Source organism: Cygnus atratus, chromosome 1, assembly GCF_013377495.2.
Source record: "Cygnus atratus isolate AKBS03 ecotype Queensland, Australia chromosome 1, CAtr_DNAZoo_HiC_assembly, whole genome shotgun sequence".
NCBI lineage: Eukaryota > Metazoa > Chordata > Aves > Anseriformes > Anatidae > Cygnus > Cygnus atratus.
In genome coordinates, this window is record NC_066362.1 from 24852181 (window position 1) to 24872162 (window position 19982).

A 19982-nucleotide genomic window follows, 5' to 3' on the forward strand; every position below is an offset into this window, starting at 1 on the left:
TTTTCTTAAAATCTTCACCTTTTCTTCCTCCCTGCTCATAAAAGGTGCTTTTTTTTTTTTTTTTTTTTTTTTTTTTTTAAGGCAATTGTGCTATGCATACCCTGAATGGAGATATTATCAAACTTTGGAAGGAGATTTTGCATGTGCAATAATAATCATAACCAAATTCTCACAGCAGCCTCGACACAATACTGATTGTTTCTCTGAAGGAAACAAGAACTGAACCTGCCCTACCCAGTCTGAAGAGGTTCTGTGGTGCGACGTGAGATGCTTCAGCTCAAAACCCTAAAACACTGGATATTATTTAAGGAATAGTATCTCCAGCAGGGTCTTCTTTTCCTGTGAACTTCCACTTCATAAAACATGTTGCAGTGCTTCCTTTAAGCCACTGTTTACCTGTACAATATATTCTTTTAAACAAATTCATTTGCTGGAGTATTCATAGAATAAGAACACGTGTGAATAATTTTCGGACTATATTTTAAAGGATTTTTCCAGATTCATAGACGAAGATTTAAACCAGGGCTTTAATGAAAACTTGTTTTCAGGCTAGTTGCTGTGGGTGGCCACATGACTGTAAAATAAAACAGTGAGAAGTTTCAACCATGACATCTGTCTTAAATGTTACTGGGTAGCCAGTAAAATCAAGCAAGATAACAGTTCAGCTATTTGCAAAAGCAGTGGGCGAAAACACACAGTTCAAGAGCGCACCCTCAAAACAAAGTAGAAGAGATTTTTGGAGATGTTTGTCTTTTCTGTTCCCTGAGATTGTTATTCAGCCCACACAACCAACAGAGCATTCTCTGGAAACAGAGAGCAGCTAAGAGTAACATCCCAACATGTGCAAGACATTTTGTTCATAATGCTCTAGAGGAAACTTTCAAGACAAATAGGGAGCCAGCTACGGGTGGTCTTCAGAATGTGAAGAGGAATGTGTTAGAGTAGCACAGGCCTGGAAAACATACCTATGAGGGTTAACATATGCATTTAAATCTGTACTACAGGTTCAGCATGTGTATGATAGTCACATTCAGCCGTGCGTGCTGGAGAGCAGTAAGTACAGCATGTTGTGTGAACATAATCTTTCTTCTTATTTCAAACAGCTAGCACACCAAGTTCAATCTGCATCTTCTTCAGACAAGTTGGGAAAGTAGAAATTACAGATATTTTCAGCCAAATAACATACAAGAAAAGTTTTGTCATTGTTCTATCAACTCTTTGAGATTTTAGGTAACTGAATTTAACATATGAATTTTTCATTGCCATGACAATAACAATAAGTAAAAAGGAATGGACTATGTCAAAAGTTGTATGCCAGTGCAACCTACACTGTCAGATGTGCTCACTTCCCTTTAAATTGTAATTCTTCATGTCACATTTTTGAACAAACCCAAATCTGGATACCTAGTGTACTAAAGGGTCATTAAAATACAAAGTCATGACAAATGCAGTATAAAGTAGATTTCTGCAACTCAAAAGAAAGATCTCTCTGACCTTCATAATATATATATATATATCATTTTTCTAAGACTTAAGGTTAAACCTTGCACGCCAGTTATTTCACATAGCTGTTTTCGATTGCAGAAGATGCACTTTACAACTGCTCTCCTAAAATCAATACTGCTGACCTTTCAGACTGTGAACCCTACCCAATCAAAGAAGAAGCCCTCTAAATCACTGTTTATTTTTAGAAACTTTGACTGCTTTATGTGGAAGCTGTCCATAGTCTGTGATGTCACAGATTTGTGTTTACAACTGTGATACAGTAATACATAAAATGCCAGTGTTATGACAATTTCACAGTGAGGGCTCTGCTGAACTATTAGCAGCACTCTATAGGACTGAAGGAAACCTGAAGCATTTGTGCTAATGCTGATCACAGATTCCAGAGTGAAAATAACTACCTCAGTCTGGAACATTTTCCAAGTAAAATAACAGTGTCTGCATTTGTTAGGTTTTAACACCCATCCTAGGAACCCTATGTAAAATAAACACGAGGTCAGGTAACCTAAGGACAGAGTAAAATTTGTGGGATAGAGATTCCAAAGTAAATATTGTGATTTGAAAATGTGAGAAACACTATTTTTTTTTTAATGCAGTTAAATTCAGCTTTTCAGCATAATTTCAGCACAGTTCAAAACTGACCAGGAGATAACTTTAACACAGGGCAACTACAGTCTTGCTGCTAATAACAGCCTCAGTCACTGTTCTTGAAACCCTAACTGCCTCTTGATTTACGTGTCTGTACTGGAAAGCCTCTGACCCTATTCCTAAAGCCAAAATAAAATACGGCCTGTGCAGCAAACTGAAATCTCTCTGGAGTCACAGAGTAATGCCGTGTTTCAGTCAAAGATTTCAGGATTCCTGTGTTAGCAAGATCACACTGAGGAGCTGGTAATGGAGATGTGCTTGCACATATGCCACTGTCATTAGATCACTCGTTTGTACACAGACCTCAGACTTTCAAGCTTAGTATAATTTTAGCTGGACTCAGATGATCCTGCCAGACTCACCATCCCTCGCCATGCTAATTATTGCTCAGCACTCTGCTCCAGCTGACTTACCTTTTTCACTGCCTGTGCGTCACTGACAGGGAAGAAGCAGCGAGTGCTGCTTGCTGAGACCTCCTTGTATCTTCCTTGCTGTGTTTTACTCAATTTGTGTGGTGAAATCCCATTAACAACTGCTGAAAGGAAGCTGCTGGTCATGAGAGGAGTCAGGGTCTGGCAGAACAGACAGACAGCCACCACTAAGGCCAGGAGGAAGGGGCGAGGGCGACAAAGCCTGCGGCACCTGGGGACTTGCCCACAAACCATGGCCTCACTTCACCCTTTGCCACATTGCAGATGCATTCGAAGTAGCCACGTTCTGACAGGGTAAAAAAAAAATAATAATAAAAAAATTCAAAGACAGGCTTTATCCAAAACTAGTGAGGACTTTCCCCATTTCTGCTGCTGAGTCCTTTCTTGGTGCCTGGCAAGAAGTCACAGGATCCAGAGGAGCATGGGCTTTTAAAGTATTCTCCCATGGGGTTTATGGGAATAACCTGTGGGAAAAAATAAATAAATAAATAAAAGTGAGGAGGAATGAACAGCAGCATGCCATGGGGTCCGTTGCAGGGAGCTGTAACAAGCCCTTCCACACTGTGCTCCCAGGAGGAGAGACCTGGTAGCAGACAGGTGAGGAGCAGAAATCCACAGCCCCAGCTCTGCAGAAGGAGCTATTCAGCCAGAAAGCAGTATCCAAGAAATCAAGAGGTTAAAGCTGAACACATTGTGTCCACATCTGAAGAGAATAAGAGTGTACCAACCTTGTGAACAATCGTTTGCTGTTTTTTCTCTCTTGCATTCTCAGTTCCTACTTTGTTTTTAGTTTCCTTCAGTCCAGTCCTTTTAAATTGTCTCTTTCCTGTCAGCATGCACTGATCTCTGCCTAAAAGTGATCATTTATCTGAAAACTGACAGACTACGAAAATTTTCATTTGCATTTGTTGTGTCCAGACTGCAAGCTCAAAGTTACATTTACTTACTCGGCTCTTATCCTGTTAGAAGTTTCCCGTTCCCCTCTAATGGGCTGCTGATTAAAACCACTTGGAACAACCCTGGCTCATGATCCCAGCTCGTCTCACACACTCAGAAGGCAGGCACACGCACATACACACACCATCTGAAGCCAGTTGGACCACAGATTTCATATAAATAAAGGCTGGACTGCTCAGAGGGTGGGGCTAAGCTAGCTGCGCTCCGGGCAGGCACGGGGCTCGGAGACACAGCCTGAGATCCGGATGGGGAACAGGAGGTGTCCTTGCTCACGCTGCATGCCTCGAAGCCACCATCACTGCAATTTTTAGAAAACTGCTGTTACAGCAATCGGGCTAATTGAAACCATAAAAATATCTTGAAGGCAAGTAGAAATCTGAGCAGCACCTGCAGTATTTTACTCCAGATTAACAAAAATGTTGTAAAACGAAGCAGATTTACTCGGATGTGTCACTGACAAAGCAGTTGTCAGTACTTTTCCATAGTAGATATAATGTCTCATCACAGTGTATAAATAAAAGTTCTTATTAATGTTAAAGAGGGAAAGAAAAGAGGGCAGACAAAAATACTCCGATGAAAGCACTTAGCATCTAAGCCACAGAAGGTCTTAGTTACTACTTCCCCCTGCTGACACAGGACAGGGACGAGACAGATGGGAACAGTTGAGGAACTCTGTTGTCTTTATAGACCTAAACTTCTCATATAATCCAGTTCCTTTAGCTAAAAATATCTATGTACAAGTCATCTATGTTACCCTTCATCCTTAGCTATTTTTGAAAAGAAAGTTCTTCCTACGCTGCCTCATATATAAGAAATGAGTGTCGTTAAATTATGATAACCCTGGGCCAATATACAAAATGCAACAGCAGCAGCAGTATTAGCAAGGCCTGTATACAGCACTGAGGAATAGATCATATATTTGTTTGAAATGCTGGTATTTATTCAGCTTTTGTATCCTTCCCCCATCCCCCCCCCACCCCACCCCCCAAGCTAAAGCCATTAATTTGCACATATAAGAATGCCATACAAGTGTACAAGTGATTCAACACCTCATACAGAACCTCAGCTGTCAGAGGCATTGCATTTTAGTATTGTCTGGAGCGGTGGTTGTCTAAATTAGATCCCTAGGTTATCCTGGGCAGAAAAGAAGTACAAAACTTGTGGTGCCCTCCAGTGATAGATGCTTCCCATCCACACAGAAGCTGAGACCTCTGCTCTGCAGAGACATGTTGCTTGCGTTCCCTCCTTCCCTGCACACCAGCTCATATCCTCAGTCCCTGCTCCTGCCAGCCTGTGCTGCAAAGCCTCCAGCAAGCCAACAAACCTGGCTGGTGTGTTCCCTGCAGTTGATTTCAGGGTAGGTCAACGCCATATAATGGAGAGGGTACCCAGGGAGCTGGTACTTTCAAAGGAGCATTGCAGAGACTCTACGGCCAGCCTGGGAGCTATGGTAACCCCAGCAGCAGAGGGGAAGCGCAGAAGAGTTGCCTTATTGTTTGAAGAGATTGCCCTGTGGTTTTTGGCATGCCCTGATTTCTGGGACCACAACCATCAGCTGTGTGGGTGGCATTTGCATGGTTGTCAACTTCTCGCAAATTCTTAGAGAAGGAATTTGTCAGAGCTTTCCATGCTATTGCTAGAAGACTTTACTAAAATAGGTTAATAAAGATTTGGATTAAAGGTAGTTTTACTGATGTGGAGGCCATAGCCCCTTCCAAGAGTCCCACACTAGAACAGAGTAATCCTCTCTCTCCTCTCCCCCTGCTCCTACAGTAACCTTCAGCCCAGCGAGTAAGCACTTACTCCCTCCAGCCTGACCTCATTTTCCCCAATTCAGTTCGTAAGTGGAGGCTTTAAACTCACATTTTCCCCATCTCAGAGGCACATCATCCATCCTTCAAGCCCAAGATCATTCATGGGCTCCAAGTTTTCAGGACAGGCCAGCAGCTTTTACTCATTTACTGCACCAAGGCTGACACTGCAAACTCAGAGATGAAGGGAGATAAGTAGAGGGCAAACAGATCTCTGTGCCTCCAGTATACTCCTGGGGATCTGCTTTCTGTTCATCTGCTTTTCCCAGATGTTCCAAGGAGTGAGTTGGCTTTTCCCCTATGTTTTGTGGTTTCTTTTCATGACGATAGCATGTAATGCAATGTTCCTGAGCTGTAAGTACTTCTCTCAATCACAACTAGAGTGCAATGAACATGATTTGTCATCTTTCTAATCAGCGCTCCATCACATCCCTGGGCCTGCATGTCTACTGACTTATCTGATCACATTCTGACACTTCAGGAATTAATCAAGGACTGTTGCAAATGAGGACTGGTATTAACTAATCACACAGGAAAAGGATATAAATGTATAGAGTGAGGCCCTCAGTGCATAATATTCAAACATCTGCAGAATGCAATTGTCTGTAAGATCAGAAATATCTGGCTAAATATTTATCTTGCAGGTATACATACTTATTTCAGAATTCTTAGCAGAAAGCTGCAAGTCTCCGCCTTCTGACATACAAAACAAATTAAGGATTCATTTTCGCTTTAGGATTTCCAGACCCGTTCCCTCCTGTGGCTGGTCCCACTGCATGGATTAAGGACTCTCTGTCCTGCTTACATCTCCCTGCTCCTTCCACTTACTCAGGACTGCTTGCGTGGGTGCTCCCTAAGAAGTCCGCTGCAGTCCAGCTCTCTGTGAGGCAAGGTCTTGCAGGAATCACTTCTGTTAAAACCAAACAAGCATGACTGTCGAAAGAGACCTCCAGTGCTTGCAGCCAGAATCCTGGCTCCACCTGTATCATCTGGAATAGACTGTGAGTGTTTAACACTCACACTGAAACAGAAAAGGCAAGTGGAAAATCACAAGACTTGATAAAAATTGCAAGAGACTAGGATTTGAAATGATTTAACCAATATGCCATGCAGGCACGTAACGTGCACAATTCATCATTTCACCAGGGTTTTGAGCAATCCATCTCATATTCACACAGCTTTCATTTTACACAAATCTGTCTGTTCAGTGGTGAAAGCTAGTGACCACTGAAGAATGATTTCAATGGTCTAACTAGTGACCTGGACAGACAACTGCCAGGAGCTAACCAAGAAGAAATTACGAGGCACAGAAAATTAGCAGGAATTAAAGGCCCGTTGTATATATCCATTTAATGCATGCTTAACTTCACTCAGTTATCTAACAAATCATTCTGCAGCTCTGAATAAAGTTAAGTCTAGATATAACTGCTTGTAAGATCAGGATTTGATATAATAAAACTTATTTTGCATCAATAATTTCACTATATAGAGGCTGCCAAGGAGAAAATGTGTTTAAAAACCTATTAACAATATCTTTTTACTAGAGCAAGATTCAAATTTCAAGGTATAGCATCCTAGCAACCATTTTGGTGATAAATGAGCTCACAGGAAAAATAAGCTCAAACCAATAATTTCTGAGTGAACTCATCATCAACTTCTTGCAATCATGTCTGTCATCTTCACAGTGCAGACCTATATGTAATTTTCAGTGTTTATGCTTAAATTTTTAATCTCCTTTTTGTTTTCTAACATACTAAAAACTCTGCCAAGGACCATAAATTCACACTAACTTCAAATATTGGGTAAAATCTCTATGAACAATAGGCATTAATAGCACTGTAGATATTAAAATAAATAAATCTAGTAAACTGTATTGGAGAAAGCCCACTAAGCCGCACCCTTTGGGATTTTTTACTTCACCCTGAATTCAATCCAGATTGCAATTAGATCTGCATGTGTCATCAATCCTGTGTGTGGTCCCGTTACGTGTAGTGAATGGGGAAGACTGGCACAGAGTAACAAAGTGAAAAAAAAAAGGGAGAAATACATTTTATTACTGCTCTGCACGTTGGAAGATTTGATACAACTGTAGTTTAAATTAATCCCAGCATAGAAAAAAACCTACTCTTTCCCCTTTTCCCATTCATAGAACACTGTAAGCCTTAATGATGTTGTAATTGTGTTCCACAAAACACTCCAGAGAAAAAGGACTCACGTCTTCATCCCGCTTTGGCTCAGCTCTCTGATCTTGGCTCACAGAGAATGCAGGCTAGCAGAGGAGATTCTGCAAACCCTTGGGAGGCAAAAAAGTTGATGTTAACAGGAGAGGAGTTTTAGGGGATACTCCCCTTTTGGTTTTACTTTTCATTATTGTTCGATTTATTTTTTCTTTTGTCTTTATGTAAGAGGAAGTAAACATCCTAGACCACAGAAGCAGTGTTTTTACTTCTCTGATCATAGGATTTACAGCTCGTGTATGGGTATATTCTATATAGTCCATTTTAGGTCTTTAGTCTGCAATTTACTATTATTATTATTTTTTTGTTATTATTGTGTAAAGAGCTGCGATTGCTAGATGTTTTGCCCCAAGTAAGATGCTGTCAGGTCTGTGGTTCCGTGGGCAGATCAGCCAGTCTAGGAATTCCCATAGCCTAGAAAGGTGAAGGTCTTGCTTGTTGCCCTTTCCCCTGCCTTTAGTCTCTGCTTCTGCTTGTTCCCTTCTGCTCTTTCTACCTTATGGTGGTAATCATTAGAACCTTAGATTTTTACATGAGGAAAAAGTGTGCAGCTGGGTTGGCTTTCCAATAATGAGTGGGTTGAATCAACTCTTGGAGAGGTCCAATGGGCCCCGGTGCTGGTAAGAGCTAAACAGAAGAGCACAAGCGAGAGAAGATGTAAGTAGATGAGGGAAATATGCAGTGGGAGGCTTGATACTCAGCTCACCATACTGTACCCACTGCAGTTTCTCTAAAATTTTGGTAGGATCTGGGTCTACTAAGTGATTTGTCCAGAGATACCGTGATTTGTCTTGTGTTGTTTTACCACTTTACACTGAAACACATGTATCTATCTATTTATTTATTTTTATAATATAGAAGGTAGCTTGATGTGAAGATAAGGGAAAGCAGCTGAAGACCAAAGTCTTATGAAGATACCAGTTTCTGCTTCAAAGGTAAATTTACATGTCAGGAGAAAGAAATATATCAGCTAATTCTTTGCTTCTTCCTTCCTACAGTTATTCACTGACTACATAATTATGTCTACATAATCCCCTTGATGCAGTCATTCTGGTTACACATAGATTTATGGATTTTGTAGCCCGTTTTATTGTTCAAACTCATTGGCTACTGCTGAGAGCTGAATAATAATCAGCAATAATCAAAAAATGCCCAAGTAGGCTGTAAGAACATGGATATTCATTTCTGGGTATGAAGAACAGGAACAAAGTGAAGTATTTATGACTTCTGAAGGCATTTATGTTACTTTTTGCTCTAAGTAAATGTTTTTATTTCATCACGGTTCTGTGATTGTATTCACAGGAACAAAGTGAAGTATTTATGACTTCTGAAGGCATTCATGTTATTTCTAATTTTAAGTAAATATTTTATGTCATCACGGTTCTGTGATTCTGTTCACATGCACGGTCCACATAATTCTGTGATGGTAGACATCTCTTCTCTGTCATCTTGCTGATGCTTCTTGTTTTGAAACTTCAAGTTGTGCTGGTTTTGGCTGGGATAAAGTTCATTTTCTTCCTAGTAGCTGGCATGGTGCTGTGTTTTAGGTTTGTAATGAAAACAGTGCTGGTAACACACCAATGTTTTAGTTATGGCCGAGTAGTGCTTACACAGAGTCAAGGTCTTTTCTGCTTCTCCCTCTCTAGCCAGCAGGTAGGCAGGGGGTGCACAAGAGGTTGGCAGGGAACACAGCTCATCACGCTGTGCGGGGCCCTGGCCTGGGCCTCCTCGGCACTATTCAACGCTTCAGCACATGCAAGGGGAAGAGCACCTTCTGGATCTGAAGACAAACCAACAGACACTGTGGCTAAACTCAGCCCTCGACTACAGTCAAGAAGAAACATTGGAAGTTTAAGGGAATGCATTTAGCAAGGGAGGAAGAAGCTTCTCCTAAGGGGGAGAAGGAGGAAGAATCAGAAGACAAAGCCTATTCTGTGGCAGAGAAGTCACAAGAAGAGGAGGAGAAAGAGATAGAAATCATGAATGAGAAAGAAACCACCCGATCCTTGACCCGAATGAGCTGCACGATATGCAAATAGATTTCAGCTGTCATCAAGGTGAGCGTGTTATCAGCTGCTTGCTCCGGTGCTGGGATAGTGGAGCCAATAGTCAAGAATTAGAGGGCAAGGATGCCCAGCAGCTGGAATCCCTCGCCAGGGACTAAGTCATGGTGCAAACAATTGGAAAAGGGGCAAAAGTCCTCAGCTCCTGTTGAGTGTGAAAGAAGGGTATCCCTTCAAAGTAGATCTTGCAAATTACCAAGACAGGTGGACCACCATGGAGGGAGGTAACCAGTACCTGAGGCAATGGTGGAGCTGATCTGTAGCGACCTGAACAACAACCAGGCATCCAGAGACCTGGGTGAAGTCCAGAGCATGCATGTGATGTGGTCGAAGTCTATACAGAGAGCTGTATGCCAGCACCCTGGCAATAGTGAACTGGAGAGACACAGAGGCGACAATATTGGATGTATTGGCCAGCCAACTCCTGCAACTCAAAGAGAATCTCTTTTCCTTCCTCTGGGCCTGCCTCTCAGCTGTAGAGGTGAGAACATTTGAATTTCCATCCTCCTGTTTCTTCCTACAAACTTCTTCTAATGACAGCTCTGTCTTCTCTCAAAATCATTCTCTTCTTTTAATGCAGTGAATAATCTCTTTTTCAGGTGGTCCAGATCCTTCTTACTGTGTTTTCTCTCTTTCTTTCTCTCTTTCTTTCTCTCTTTCTTTCTTTCTCTCTTTCTCTCTTTCTCTCTTTCTCTCTTTTCTTTCTTTCCACAGTTACATTCTCTGGGCTTTTTATATGAAAAAGTGTTTAAAAATACTTTTCTACTTCCTCATTCACTTTTACTGCAAGCAAAGCTGCTCACTATCTTTTACTTGTGGAAGACCCCTGAATGTGCTTTGCGTGCTGCAGAGCACTATCTCCTTGCCATTCTTCCTAGCCATTTATGTTCAGGCAAAATGTAATGAAATGGCCAGTAGGAAGAAGTAGAAACTACTGGTGTCACTGATGCCATCCTAGCCTCTCCTTGCCTGCTCAAATGCTGTTTGCAACGGAGGGTAACTGAACTGGTCAGCAACTGCTCCACGGACTGGAACACCGAGCACCTGCTCAGAAAAGCAGCCACAACACTGAAGGAGCCAAGGTGGAGACTGACAGCAAGTGGTGAGCTTACCTGCTTGGGGGCTACGACAAAGAGGAAGGAGTGATCACGAAGGCAGGCCTCCAGGGGGACAGCAGGACAATCCTAAATAGCTGCCTAACAGGGGAAAGGTGTGGAACATGCAAACCAGTCTCTGAGCTGTGGAAGGAAAACAATGAATGTGAAGGAATGAACCAGTCTGTAAGGACATTTTAACAGAGGGAAGAGAAGCATTGAAAACACTTATTTCTAAGGTTTAGCATTCTGCATTTTCTATTTTTTTTTTAATAATTGCTCTAGTTTCTGTTCCAGTAAAACCCAAATATAGAATTCAAATGTCATACCCCCAGATCCCATCAAAATGTCTTTCCTCTATTTTTGTGTAAAATAAATTATTTCATTGCTATGTTCCCTTTTCACTTTAGCTTGGCCTCACCATGTGGTTATCAAGACCGGTAGAGTATTTAAAATCTTTTCTTCTTCTGTCCTACAGCACGAGTGGACTCAAAGCAGTCCAGAAAATGAGAAAAGCTGTGGTATCTGGAAAATTCATGAGAGTCATTCCCAAGCACCATTTTTTTTATTATTTTTTTATATATATATACAGGTGCCCTCAAGTTTAGGAGCAAGATCTTTTTTGAATAAACCACTTGTACATGATGAATGAGAAAAATACAATTAGGTTCCTTGGTCCATAAACACTTCTTTTCTATTCATGCCCTAAATTACTTAAACTTTATTTTCTTCTGTTCCTCTTCATTGCTCCAATGATCAGGAACATCCTCTCTTTCTTTAGCAGAATGATTGTTTTGCAGATACCACTCACAGACTTTTGAATGACTATCCCAGTGTCTTCAATGTTCATCAGCCCTCTGATATTTTTTGGCAGCAGGGAAATTAATGGAAGTCTCTTGCCAAAACAATATATATGTATATGTAGTGTCTCCTCTATTGTATGCATATAAAATAATACACTCAGATACCTACAACTTTCTAGGTGCCAAACATTTCAGACATTTTGATCACTAAATCTTGGTTTGCCCCAGTACAGTAAATGTCTATGCAGATGTACAACTTAAAACACATCATGGCCTCCACTGACTTCAGTGGGTGGGCTCATACGTGTGGGTGTTTCAGGCACAAGAGAACATCTTTTCATTTATTTATTGTTTGTTTGTTTGTTTGTTTATTTATGTTGAAAGACTTTGTACTGATGGGTACTAGTTTAACAGAGCACTTCCATTAGCAAGAAGAGTTTTAAGACAACCACATCACACAGAAGATATGTGATGACTACATGCTCACCTGTGTCTCCCAAGGCATCCATACATCTTTCCAGCCCCATAAAGAGTAGCCATTATTTCTCTGCAATACATAACAGTTCATTCCATTTTGTTGCATTATGGTGGTGCCATCAGAATGGGTCAGTAAATGGGCCAGTAAGGAGGTTAAGATTTTTCAGCTGGGGTGCTGACTGAGATATTTCACATGTATGTGAGAAATTATTATACAAGTAAATAGAATATGTGGAGATACAGGACATGGTATTTTGTCATTCTTATGGACAAGCAGAAAAAGCCAATGATATACTTCTGAAATTATTGATCTAGCTATTCAGTAACTACTGTAGCATGATTACAGCAGAACTAGATAATAGGAACCAGTATGGCATAGAAGTTACTGTAGAAAGGAAGTACCTTTAAGTACATTACATCGTTTATGCACTGACTCTTGACAAACTAGTCTAGGTGATATTTCTAAAAGTAAACAGCCAAAAAAAAAAAAAAAAGTCAAAATTTTAAAAAGTCAAAAGAGTCAAAATTTTAAAGTCAAAAATTAAGTTTAACTGTATTTACAGCTAGTGAAAGCAAGGTGGCCAGAATAAATAAATAGTGAAGAAGGCCACACAGAAAGTCTCCATTGCAGCTGGCATGAGGACTGATGAGCTCTTTGTGTCCTGCCCCACACAGTCACTACACTGCTTCTCAACTCTGATCTGTTGAACTGAAAAACTTGCTCAAAATGTGCCTGACAGCTATGTTCAGCAGGCTGAGAGGAAGTGGCTTGAAAGCTGAAACTGAGGGAGGGAGGGAGGGAGGGAGGGACGTCATGCTGAACTGCTGTGATAAGGCTGGGAGGAAGCCAAGCATCGTATTGTCAGTGTGTGATCTTAACCATTTCGATCAAAAGGGTCATGCGTAAAACTAGCGTTCCAAGCAAGGGTCTGTTGAAAAAGCAAGATATTTTTCAGGTCTGATAGATTTAAAATGTTTTGCTGCCATTATGTACACTTTATACCGATTCTTCATAGTCCAGTGGGACTGAAAAGTGAATAGAAGCATTTTTGTTCATTGTTTGATTACTGGTTTTTAGGGGGTTGTCTCTTTTGTGGGCTGTTTTGTTATATTTCTTGAATTATAGAGGTACCACAATGTCATAAATAGGTTATGGCTCCAATGAATACATTATTCTATCACTAAAGCCATTGTTCTTAGGATTCAATTTTGCAAAAATTACAGTATAACCAAAGTATAACCAGCTCAGAATCCCTGTGAAATACAGTATGAAGTAGCTGAGTAAGCTCTCGTTTCTGTGTTTAAATCAATCACAATACAGCTATGTTTCAATGTACTTTTAAAACTAAAGGATATTGAAGAGACACTGTTTTGGAAAACAAGGTAAAACCAGGTAGTGCCAAAACAGAAAAGTAATAAAATATATAGAAGGCTGATAGTTAATGTGCCTTTTTTAAACTTAGAAAGATGTTTACAGAGAATATTTGGGGTGAGTTTAGAATCATACCATCATATGAAAACTGGTCACAGTTTTATAATGTGTTCATACAATTATAAACAATATATTTAGATTATTTATTCCTTCATGAGTGTAGATATTAAGATTTAAACAATAGGGGAAAGGAAAATTCAGAATCTTTGCCATCAACATGCTTGTCAGCCTCCATAAAGAGACATTCCCAATGCATTCTTTTCACCCCTTAACAGAGGTCTTTAAGTAAATAGCAGTAGGTGAGTGTTTGGAAAGCATTTTCCAGATGAAAAGTATTTGAGAGTTGGTAAATCTTGAGCATTAATGGAGATACTAACCAAAACACCTTCAAGTTGGATTTTTTCTCTCTTTTGCTTTTGAGAATCATCTTTTTTTTTCCTGTCCTGGGGTTTCTTCTTCACTGAGGTTGATTTTTTTTTTTTTTTTCCCAGTACACATTTTACATTGTAGTTATGTCTTACAGGAATAACCAACAGCGTTAGAGAAGAAGCAGGGCAAAACTGTTCGGGTATAAGTGACTCTCTCAGAGGTAAACAGTACTTCTGAAATCAGCACCTCCATGTGCGAAAACGTGCTTTAAGTCAGCATCTAAGAAAATTTATACTCTGGATTAAAATGATTAACATATACATTTGATTTGGGGGGGAGGGGGTAATTTTAATATGATTCCTACTTCTGTTTATTTTTTAGTTCCTTAGCCATTCCTAGTGTATTAGGCTATCAGGAAGACTCATGGGAAATGTATGGTAGACCTTTGTAAATTAAAATAAGTGCTTGGCCAATGCTACCGTCTGCAGAACCATTGCTTTTTTCTATACATCACTGACTAAGGAATACATGCTTTTTTATTGTGAGTTCCTTTAACTATTGAATATAGACATCCATCTATAGAATGTGCTTTCTTTAAAACAATTATTTAAGCTCCAAGTAACAGGACAGAAAAATGAAACACATCTTAAAAATTATTTAAATTAAGAATACCATACCCAAATGAATTCAGAGGAGAGAAACACTCCAACTTGTCACTTTTCAAGCAAATTACATCATTGAACATTTATGGAAACAATTTTTAAATATGACGAGCACTTTTAACCCTCCCCCCCGAAACGTAAATGTAATTTTACACCCACCAGAATAAAATTAAAATAAAAAATAGTAGTAATAAAAAAAAACAGAGATTCTTTAATCAAGACAGGGAAAAATATTCCTGTATTTCTGACCAGAAAAGATTCCCAAATTCCATAGCACCTCCCTGACTGACCAACCCCTTCCAGCCTTTAAGTAAGGCTGGCAAACTTTTTCCAAATATCTATCCCACATGTCTTTTCCTGAGAAGAAAAAATAAAACTTGCTTTGAAATAACAGGGCCACAATTTTGCAAGTGGAAACACTATAAAATTATCTTCATATTGCTGCCTATTTCTGTTCTACCCATTCTCATGTGAAAAAATACAGTATAACTATTATTTATTTTTCTGTAAAGAAAGTGTTATCTTTTGTTATCACTTTGAAAGTGTAGGAAAATGAAATTAACTGTCCATCTAAGAAATAAATCTATATTCCACAACAAGATATACTTAGGATTCCTTCAATTTATTATTATTTTTATTTTATTTTATTTTTAGAAAAAAATATACAAAATTGTAGCTGAACAACTGAATCTACTTTATTTAGTTTAAGAAATCCTATCATTGTACTCTTAAACTTCAGAAAAACTTTTCTTAATCGGAAGTAACCGGTTTCATAAAAGTGGACATATGCATCTGATTTAATGTTTATGATGTTACTGAATATTTTTTTATCTTTTATTTTAAAAAGGCACAGAGCAGTCACAACACACTGTACATATTAATATTAGGGATTTAAAATATTAAAAACAGCAGTGGATCTTAACATTGTTCTTCATTTTCTACTTAATTTGGTAGATTTCTTGTACAGACATGAGGCGAGTGTTTCTCTAACTGAGTTGTAATATGCTAGCTTTTTTTCAATACCTTAGGGATTTTTTTTAGTAGAAAAAGGAAATGGTTAGCAAAAAGGAAATAATTTAGCAAATGGATAACGTCATGTTTATTAAAAATAATTTAAATCTAATATGAAATAATATACAAGACTTGGTTATTCTAAAATGTAAGTTGTGATGCATGCAAGCACAAGTCTATAATGTATAATGTAACTTTTTGGCAGTTTTAGCACACTCAAACTGCTCCTAAGTGTGAGATATATCTAGAGGAAAGAGCTGCTCATCTTTACAGAACATCATATGCGTGTAAAAGCAAGATATGCATTTGGAAATGTTAAAGGAATGTTCTTGTAATTCATTACAGATATATTGAAGAGTGGCATTTTTCTTGCTTTAGTTACATTACACTCAAAAATTTTTAAGCAATCCTAGAAAGAGTAACAAAATTGCAGAGACAGTGTTCATACACGGTAGACTAAATTCAGTTATTAATATAAAGTGCATAAAAAGTCACTCCCTTATCCCTCTTGCAGTTTTGCCTCTCAGAGATTTTTACTGTACTTGCAAAACTGAACCCTCTGCTGTCAAGGCTAAGACCACCTGGGTCCTACTTTTGTCACTTGTGATATCTATTGAACAAAAAAAGTGCATGGCCCAGACATTCCAGTGGGATGAGGTGGGAAATGAGAAGGAAAAAAAAATTAAAAAAAATAGCCAAGAAAAGCAAGTTCACAGTACTTCCATGGTGAGGCAGAACAGAAAAAAACAAACCTCAGAATTTCTAATCTTCACTGTACGCAGTTGAACAACACTTTGCAAAATTCAGTAAAGACGACAAGGATGCACATTATTCCATGCTAGTCAGAAAGACAACCTAGCAGGATTTTTAGAGCAGGAAGCATAAATATATTTCCTCTTTTTCATTTCAGTCCTAGAATAAATAAACTGACAACTGAGGCAAAAATGTTGTTTCTTAAAAGCGTCTTAAAAATACAGACAATACTGTCTACAAGGCATAGACCACATTTTGTTTTCTTGGCACACTGGTTCTCAGCTTGTGGTGTACAAATACCTCCGAATCCTAAAAATTCAACCAAATGCCTGAGCATTGAGGTGAAACTAGAAACAGCTGCACTGCTTAATGCCAAAGGCTCCCCTGACATAGGGACTTGTATCACACAGCAATCATTGGGGTATGCCAAGAGACTGTAGGACTGTCATAGCCATAGAGGAACGCTTCCTTTGTTATATACCTCTTGTAATTTCTACTGATCAGTCTTTTGATTGTTTTTGTTCTGGATGGGTTACTTCTGCATTTTATGCCTCCATACACTTTACTGCTATTAATTTTTCAGTCACTTTTTACACCCATGTAATTTATATGGCAAGTTTTACTATGTAACCATGCAGTATGTGCAAAAATGCTTCTCTTTTTTCATTTTGGACTGACTACCTGCCTGTTACTTCTTCTATCGAAAGCCAACCTTTTCCACGGCACTCCTGAACCTACAGATCCCTGTTACATCCTTACCAAGCTGCATCTTTGCCAGCCAGAAGTCCCAACTAATTCATCCGTTTCTCACAGCATCCGATTCCACAGCACTGACTACTTTGATCCTCCTTTGTGAGACTTTCCTAGTTTTACTACATTTTTGTAGAAGGGTGGACCAGAATTTTACACCACAGTAAAACCTAAGTGCGCCATCAATTTACACATTTTTCTGTCCTATTCTTTATTTCCTACTAAGTCATCCTTAGCACTTGTCTGACCTGCTGCTGAGCAGTGAACCAGTTTCCATAGAATTACCTAGAAAACTCCCAAATCACTTTCCTACTTAGCAATAGCTACTTCAGAGGATGTAGCTGCCATAAACGGACCCCACCTGCAGGAGGAGCCCCTGGTGGAGCAGGTGGATGTGGCCTGGAGGAGGCTGCGGCCCATGGAGAGCCCCCGCAGGAGCAGGCCCCGGGCCGGAGCTGCAGCCTGTGGAGAGGAGCCCACGCAGGAGCAGGGAGTCTGGGGGGAGCTGCCGCCCGTGGGGGACCCGTGCTGGAGCAGTTTGCTCCTGGGGGATGGACCCCATGGTACGGAGCCATGTGGGAGCAGGTCCTGAAGAGACAAAGCATTAGGGACTGACCGCAGCCCCCATTCCCTGTTCCCTTGAGGCACTCAGGGGGAGGAGGTGGAAGGGAGTGGATGGGGGAAATTTAGTTTGTGTTTAGTTTTTCTGTTCTAGTTTTTTTAGCGATAAATTGTTTTAATCTGCCTATGCAGAGTCTGTTTTGCCCATGATGGTAAACTGACCAATTTCCCTGTCCTTTTCTCAACCTTGAACCCTTTTCTATGGTGTTTTCTCCCCCTGTTCCTTTGAGAAGGGTGAGTGAGAGGGCAGTTGTGGTGGAGTTCAGCTGCCTGGCAGGGTAAAACCACTACATCTGCATCAAGCTTGCCTTCTTTGTCTACTCAACCAAGCTTCCCAATAACTCTAACTAAAATGACGTAGGGACTCTGCCAATATATGTCTACTCAAACATACACTAATTTTATTCTTTATCAATGTATAGAGAAAATGAAAATTAAGTTTGGAAATCCAACATGAATCTTTCTAAAAATTGGCATTGTTTTTATTGCTTGCTAGCCCCTCTGAAATTTTAATTATGCATAACAGTATCTCAAATAGTCCGTACGTGAGTTCCGTCAGAGCTCCCATGAACATTTGCCCCCAGTGATTTGTTGCAGACTCACTTCTAAAGGTGCCTTCTTGAGAGCAATCTTCATGCATGCTGCGGAAAGGGCCCTGGTATTCAAATTTGTCTAACTTCCTAGGCAGCAAAGAAATAATTCAGCTTATCTGTCACAGTAAAATTTCAATTCTTTTTGCACTTCAATCACCTGCTGACCTGTAAGCTTCTCTCACAGGCTTCCTGTTTAGAAGAAAACAAAAAAGCATGTACAGGCTTTAATGTTCTACATTTTTAACTTGTGCATTGCATTTTTTTTTCCACATTCGTCCATTTCTGTTTTCTTAACTTAGAAACAAAATGCTTATGTACTAATGAGGACATTTTTTTTTCCTCTTTTGAGCTCTCTACCTACCTGCTCCATTAAAGTATGTGCGCGTCTGTGTATATATATTTATGTATATATAGTCAGATGAAACAGCAAACCAGTTTGCTAAAACTTGAAATTTCTTTTTGGATTTGCAGACTCTGCACTATCTTAGGTATTGTCACCACCAGAGTGAAGGAGTTTGCTATCTATTGTCTTAATTCTTAATGAATTTAGTTCTTAGTCCTAGAGACTCAAACATTCAGTCCAAAGGAAGTCTAGATTACTTATTGCCTATTTAACTTAAATTCACAGCATGGCACCAGTTTCCAATTGAACAAATAGTTTCTCTTATCTCTATGGTCTCAACAGCCTCACTCAAAACCAGATATTCTAGTCCTGAAGTGTTTTTTAAAATTAGATTTCCACAGAAATGCATACACAGTGGGCTAAGTTCAGAGTAATTTTAGAGTTTTACTGGAACCTTAGTTACATTGCCCTTTGCTTTTTTTTTTTTTTTTAAATCAACTTATATCTTAATCTTTTACGAAAGACAATTTTTTATCCATAATTTTTATCCATGTTTTCTTTCTTATTCATCTACTTTTCCCCGGTATATGAAATTTAAAATGATTAGTTTCTTCTTTAAAAATAAATATTGTAACAGAAGCCTGCTTTCATTTTTGTTTAGATAAAGCCTGTATTTTCTGCATGTACTCCTAATACTAATAATCCAAACTCTATTTCCTTGACATTATTTGCAGTCATGCACTGAAATACTATTTTTCTCTCTGTCCCTCCTTCCCTCTACATGTGTTTGGAAAGATTTCAAGGGAAACTACCATGAAGGTCCATGAAAACTACCCTGACAGCCCAACAAGAATCTCAGTGCTATGAAAAAAAAATCTTTACTCCAAATGGAACATTTTTTTTAGTAGTGGAAGGTAGAAGGGTGTGAAAAGGAGCAATAATTTCATTTCTGTTCAGCGCTGTTGCATAAAAGAGACGCACAAAAACAACAAATGGAAATTTTCCATGAAAGGAAATCTAAAACCTATACCCAAAATAAACGAGATGGAATGAAAAATCCAAAATCTTTCCATTATATTAACAGTCAAGGGTAGTAACTTTTAACAGGCTCCCATTTAAATATAAGCTGATTCTGTGCTACAAGATGTACAACACTCAACTACCAGGTCTTTAGGATCCAAACATTTATTGGCCTCCATTTAGGCTTCCTAATATGATATTCCCTGTTACCTCCAGGGATTCTACAGCTGGATGAACTATTTATCCCTTTACTTCCTTACTGCACCATGTGTTGACTTTTACATGAATATCACTGTCCAGTAAAGAATATGGCAGGAATTTCTCACGCAAACTTTGCTATATTCCTTTGAGATCATTTTAGGAACAACCCTTTTCTTTTTCGAAAAATGTACAGAAAACATTAA

At 39.3% G+C, this 19982-nt stretch overlaps 1 protein-coding gene across 1 annotated transcript in view; it reads right to left on the reverse strand.

The window, feature by feature from the left end:
- CPED1 (cadherin like and PC-esterase domain containing 1) overlaps positions 1-2816 on the reverse strand; it is a 147515-nt gene extending 144699 nt beyond the window's left edge. Inside the window, exon 1 of the mRNA XM_035559378.1 lies at positions 2565-2816. Coding sequence (XP_035415271.1) covers positions 2565-2816 — 252 coding nt within the window. The remainder of the gene's footprint in view (positions 1-2564) is intronic.
- Between the last annotated feature and the right edge of the window lie 17166 nt (positions 2817-19982).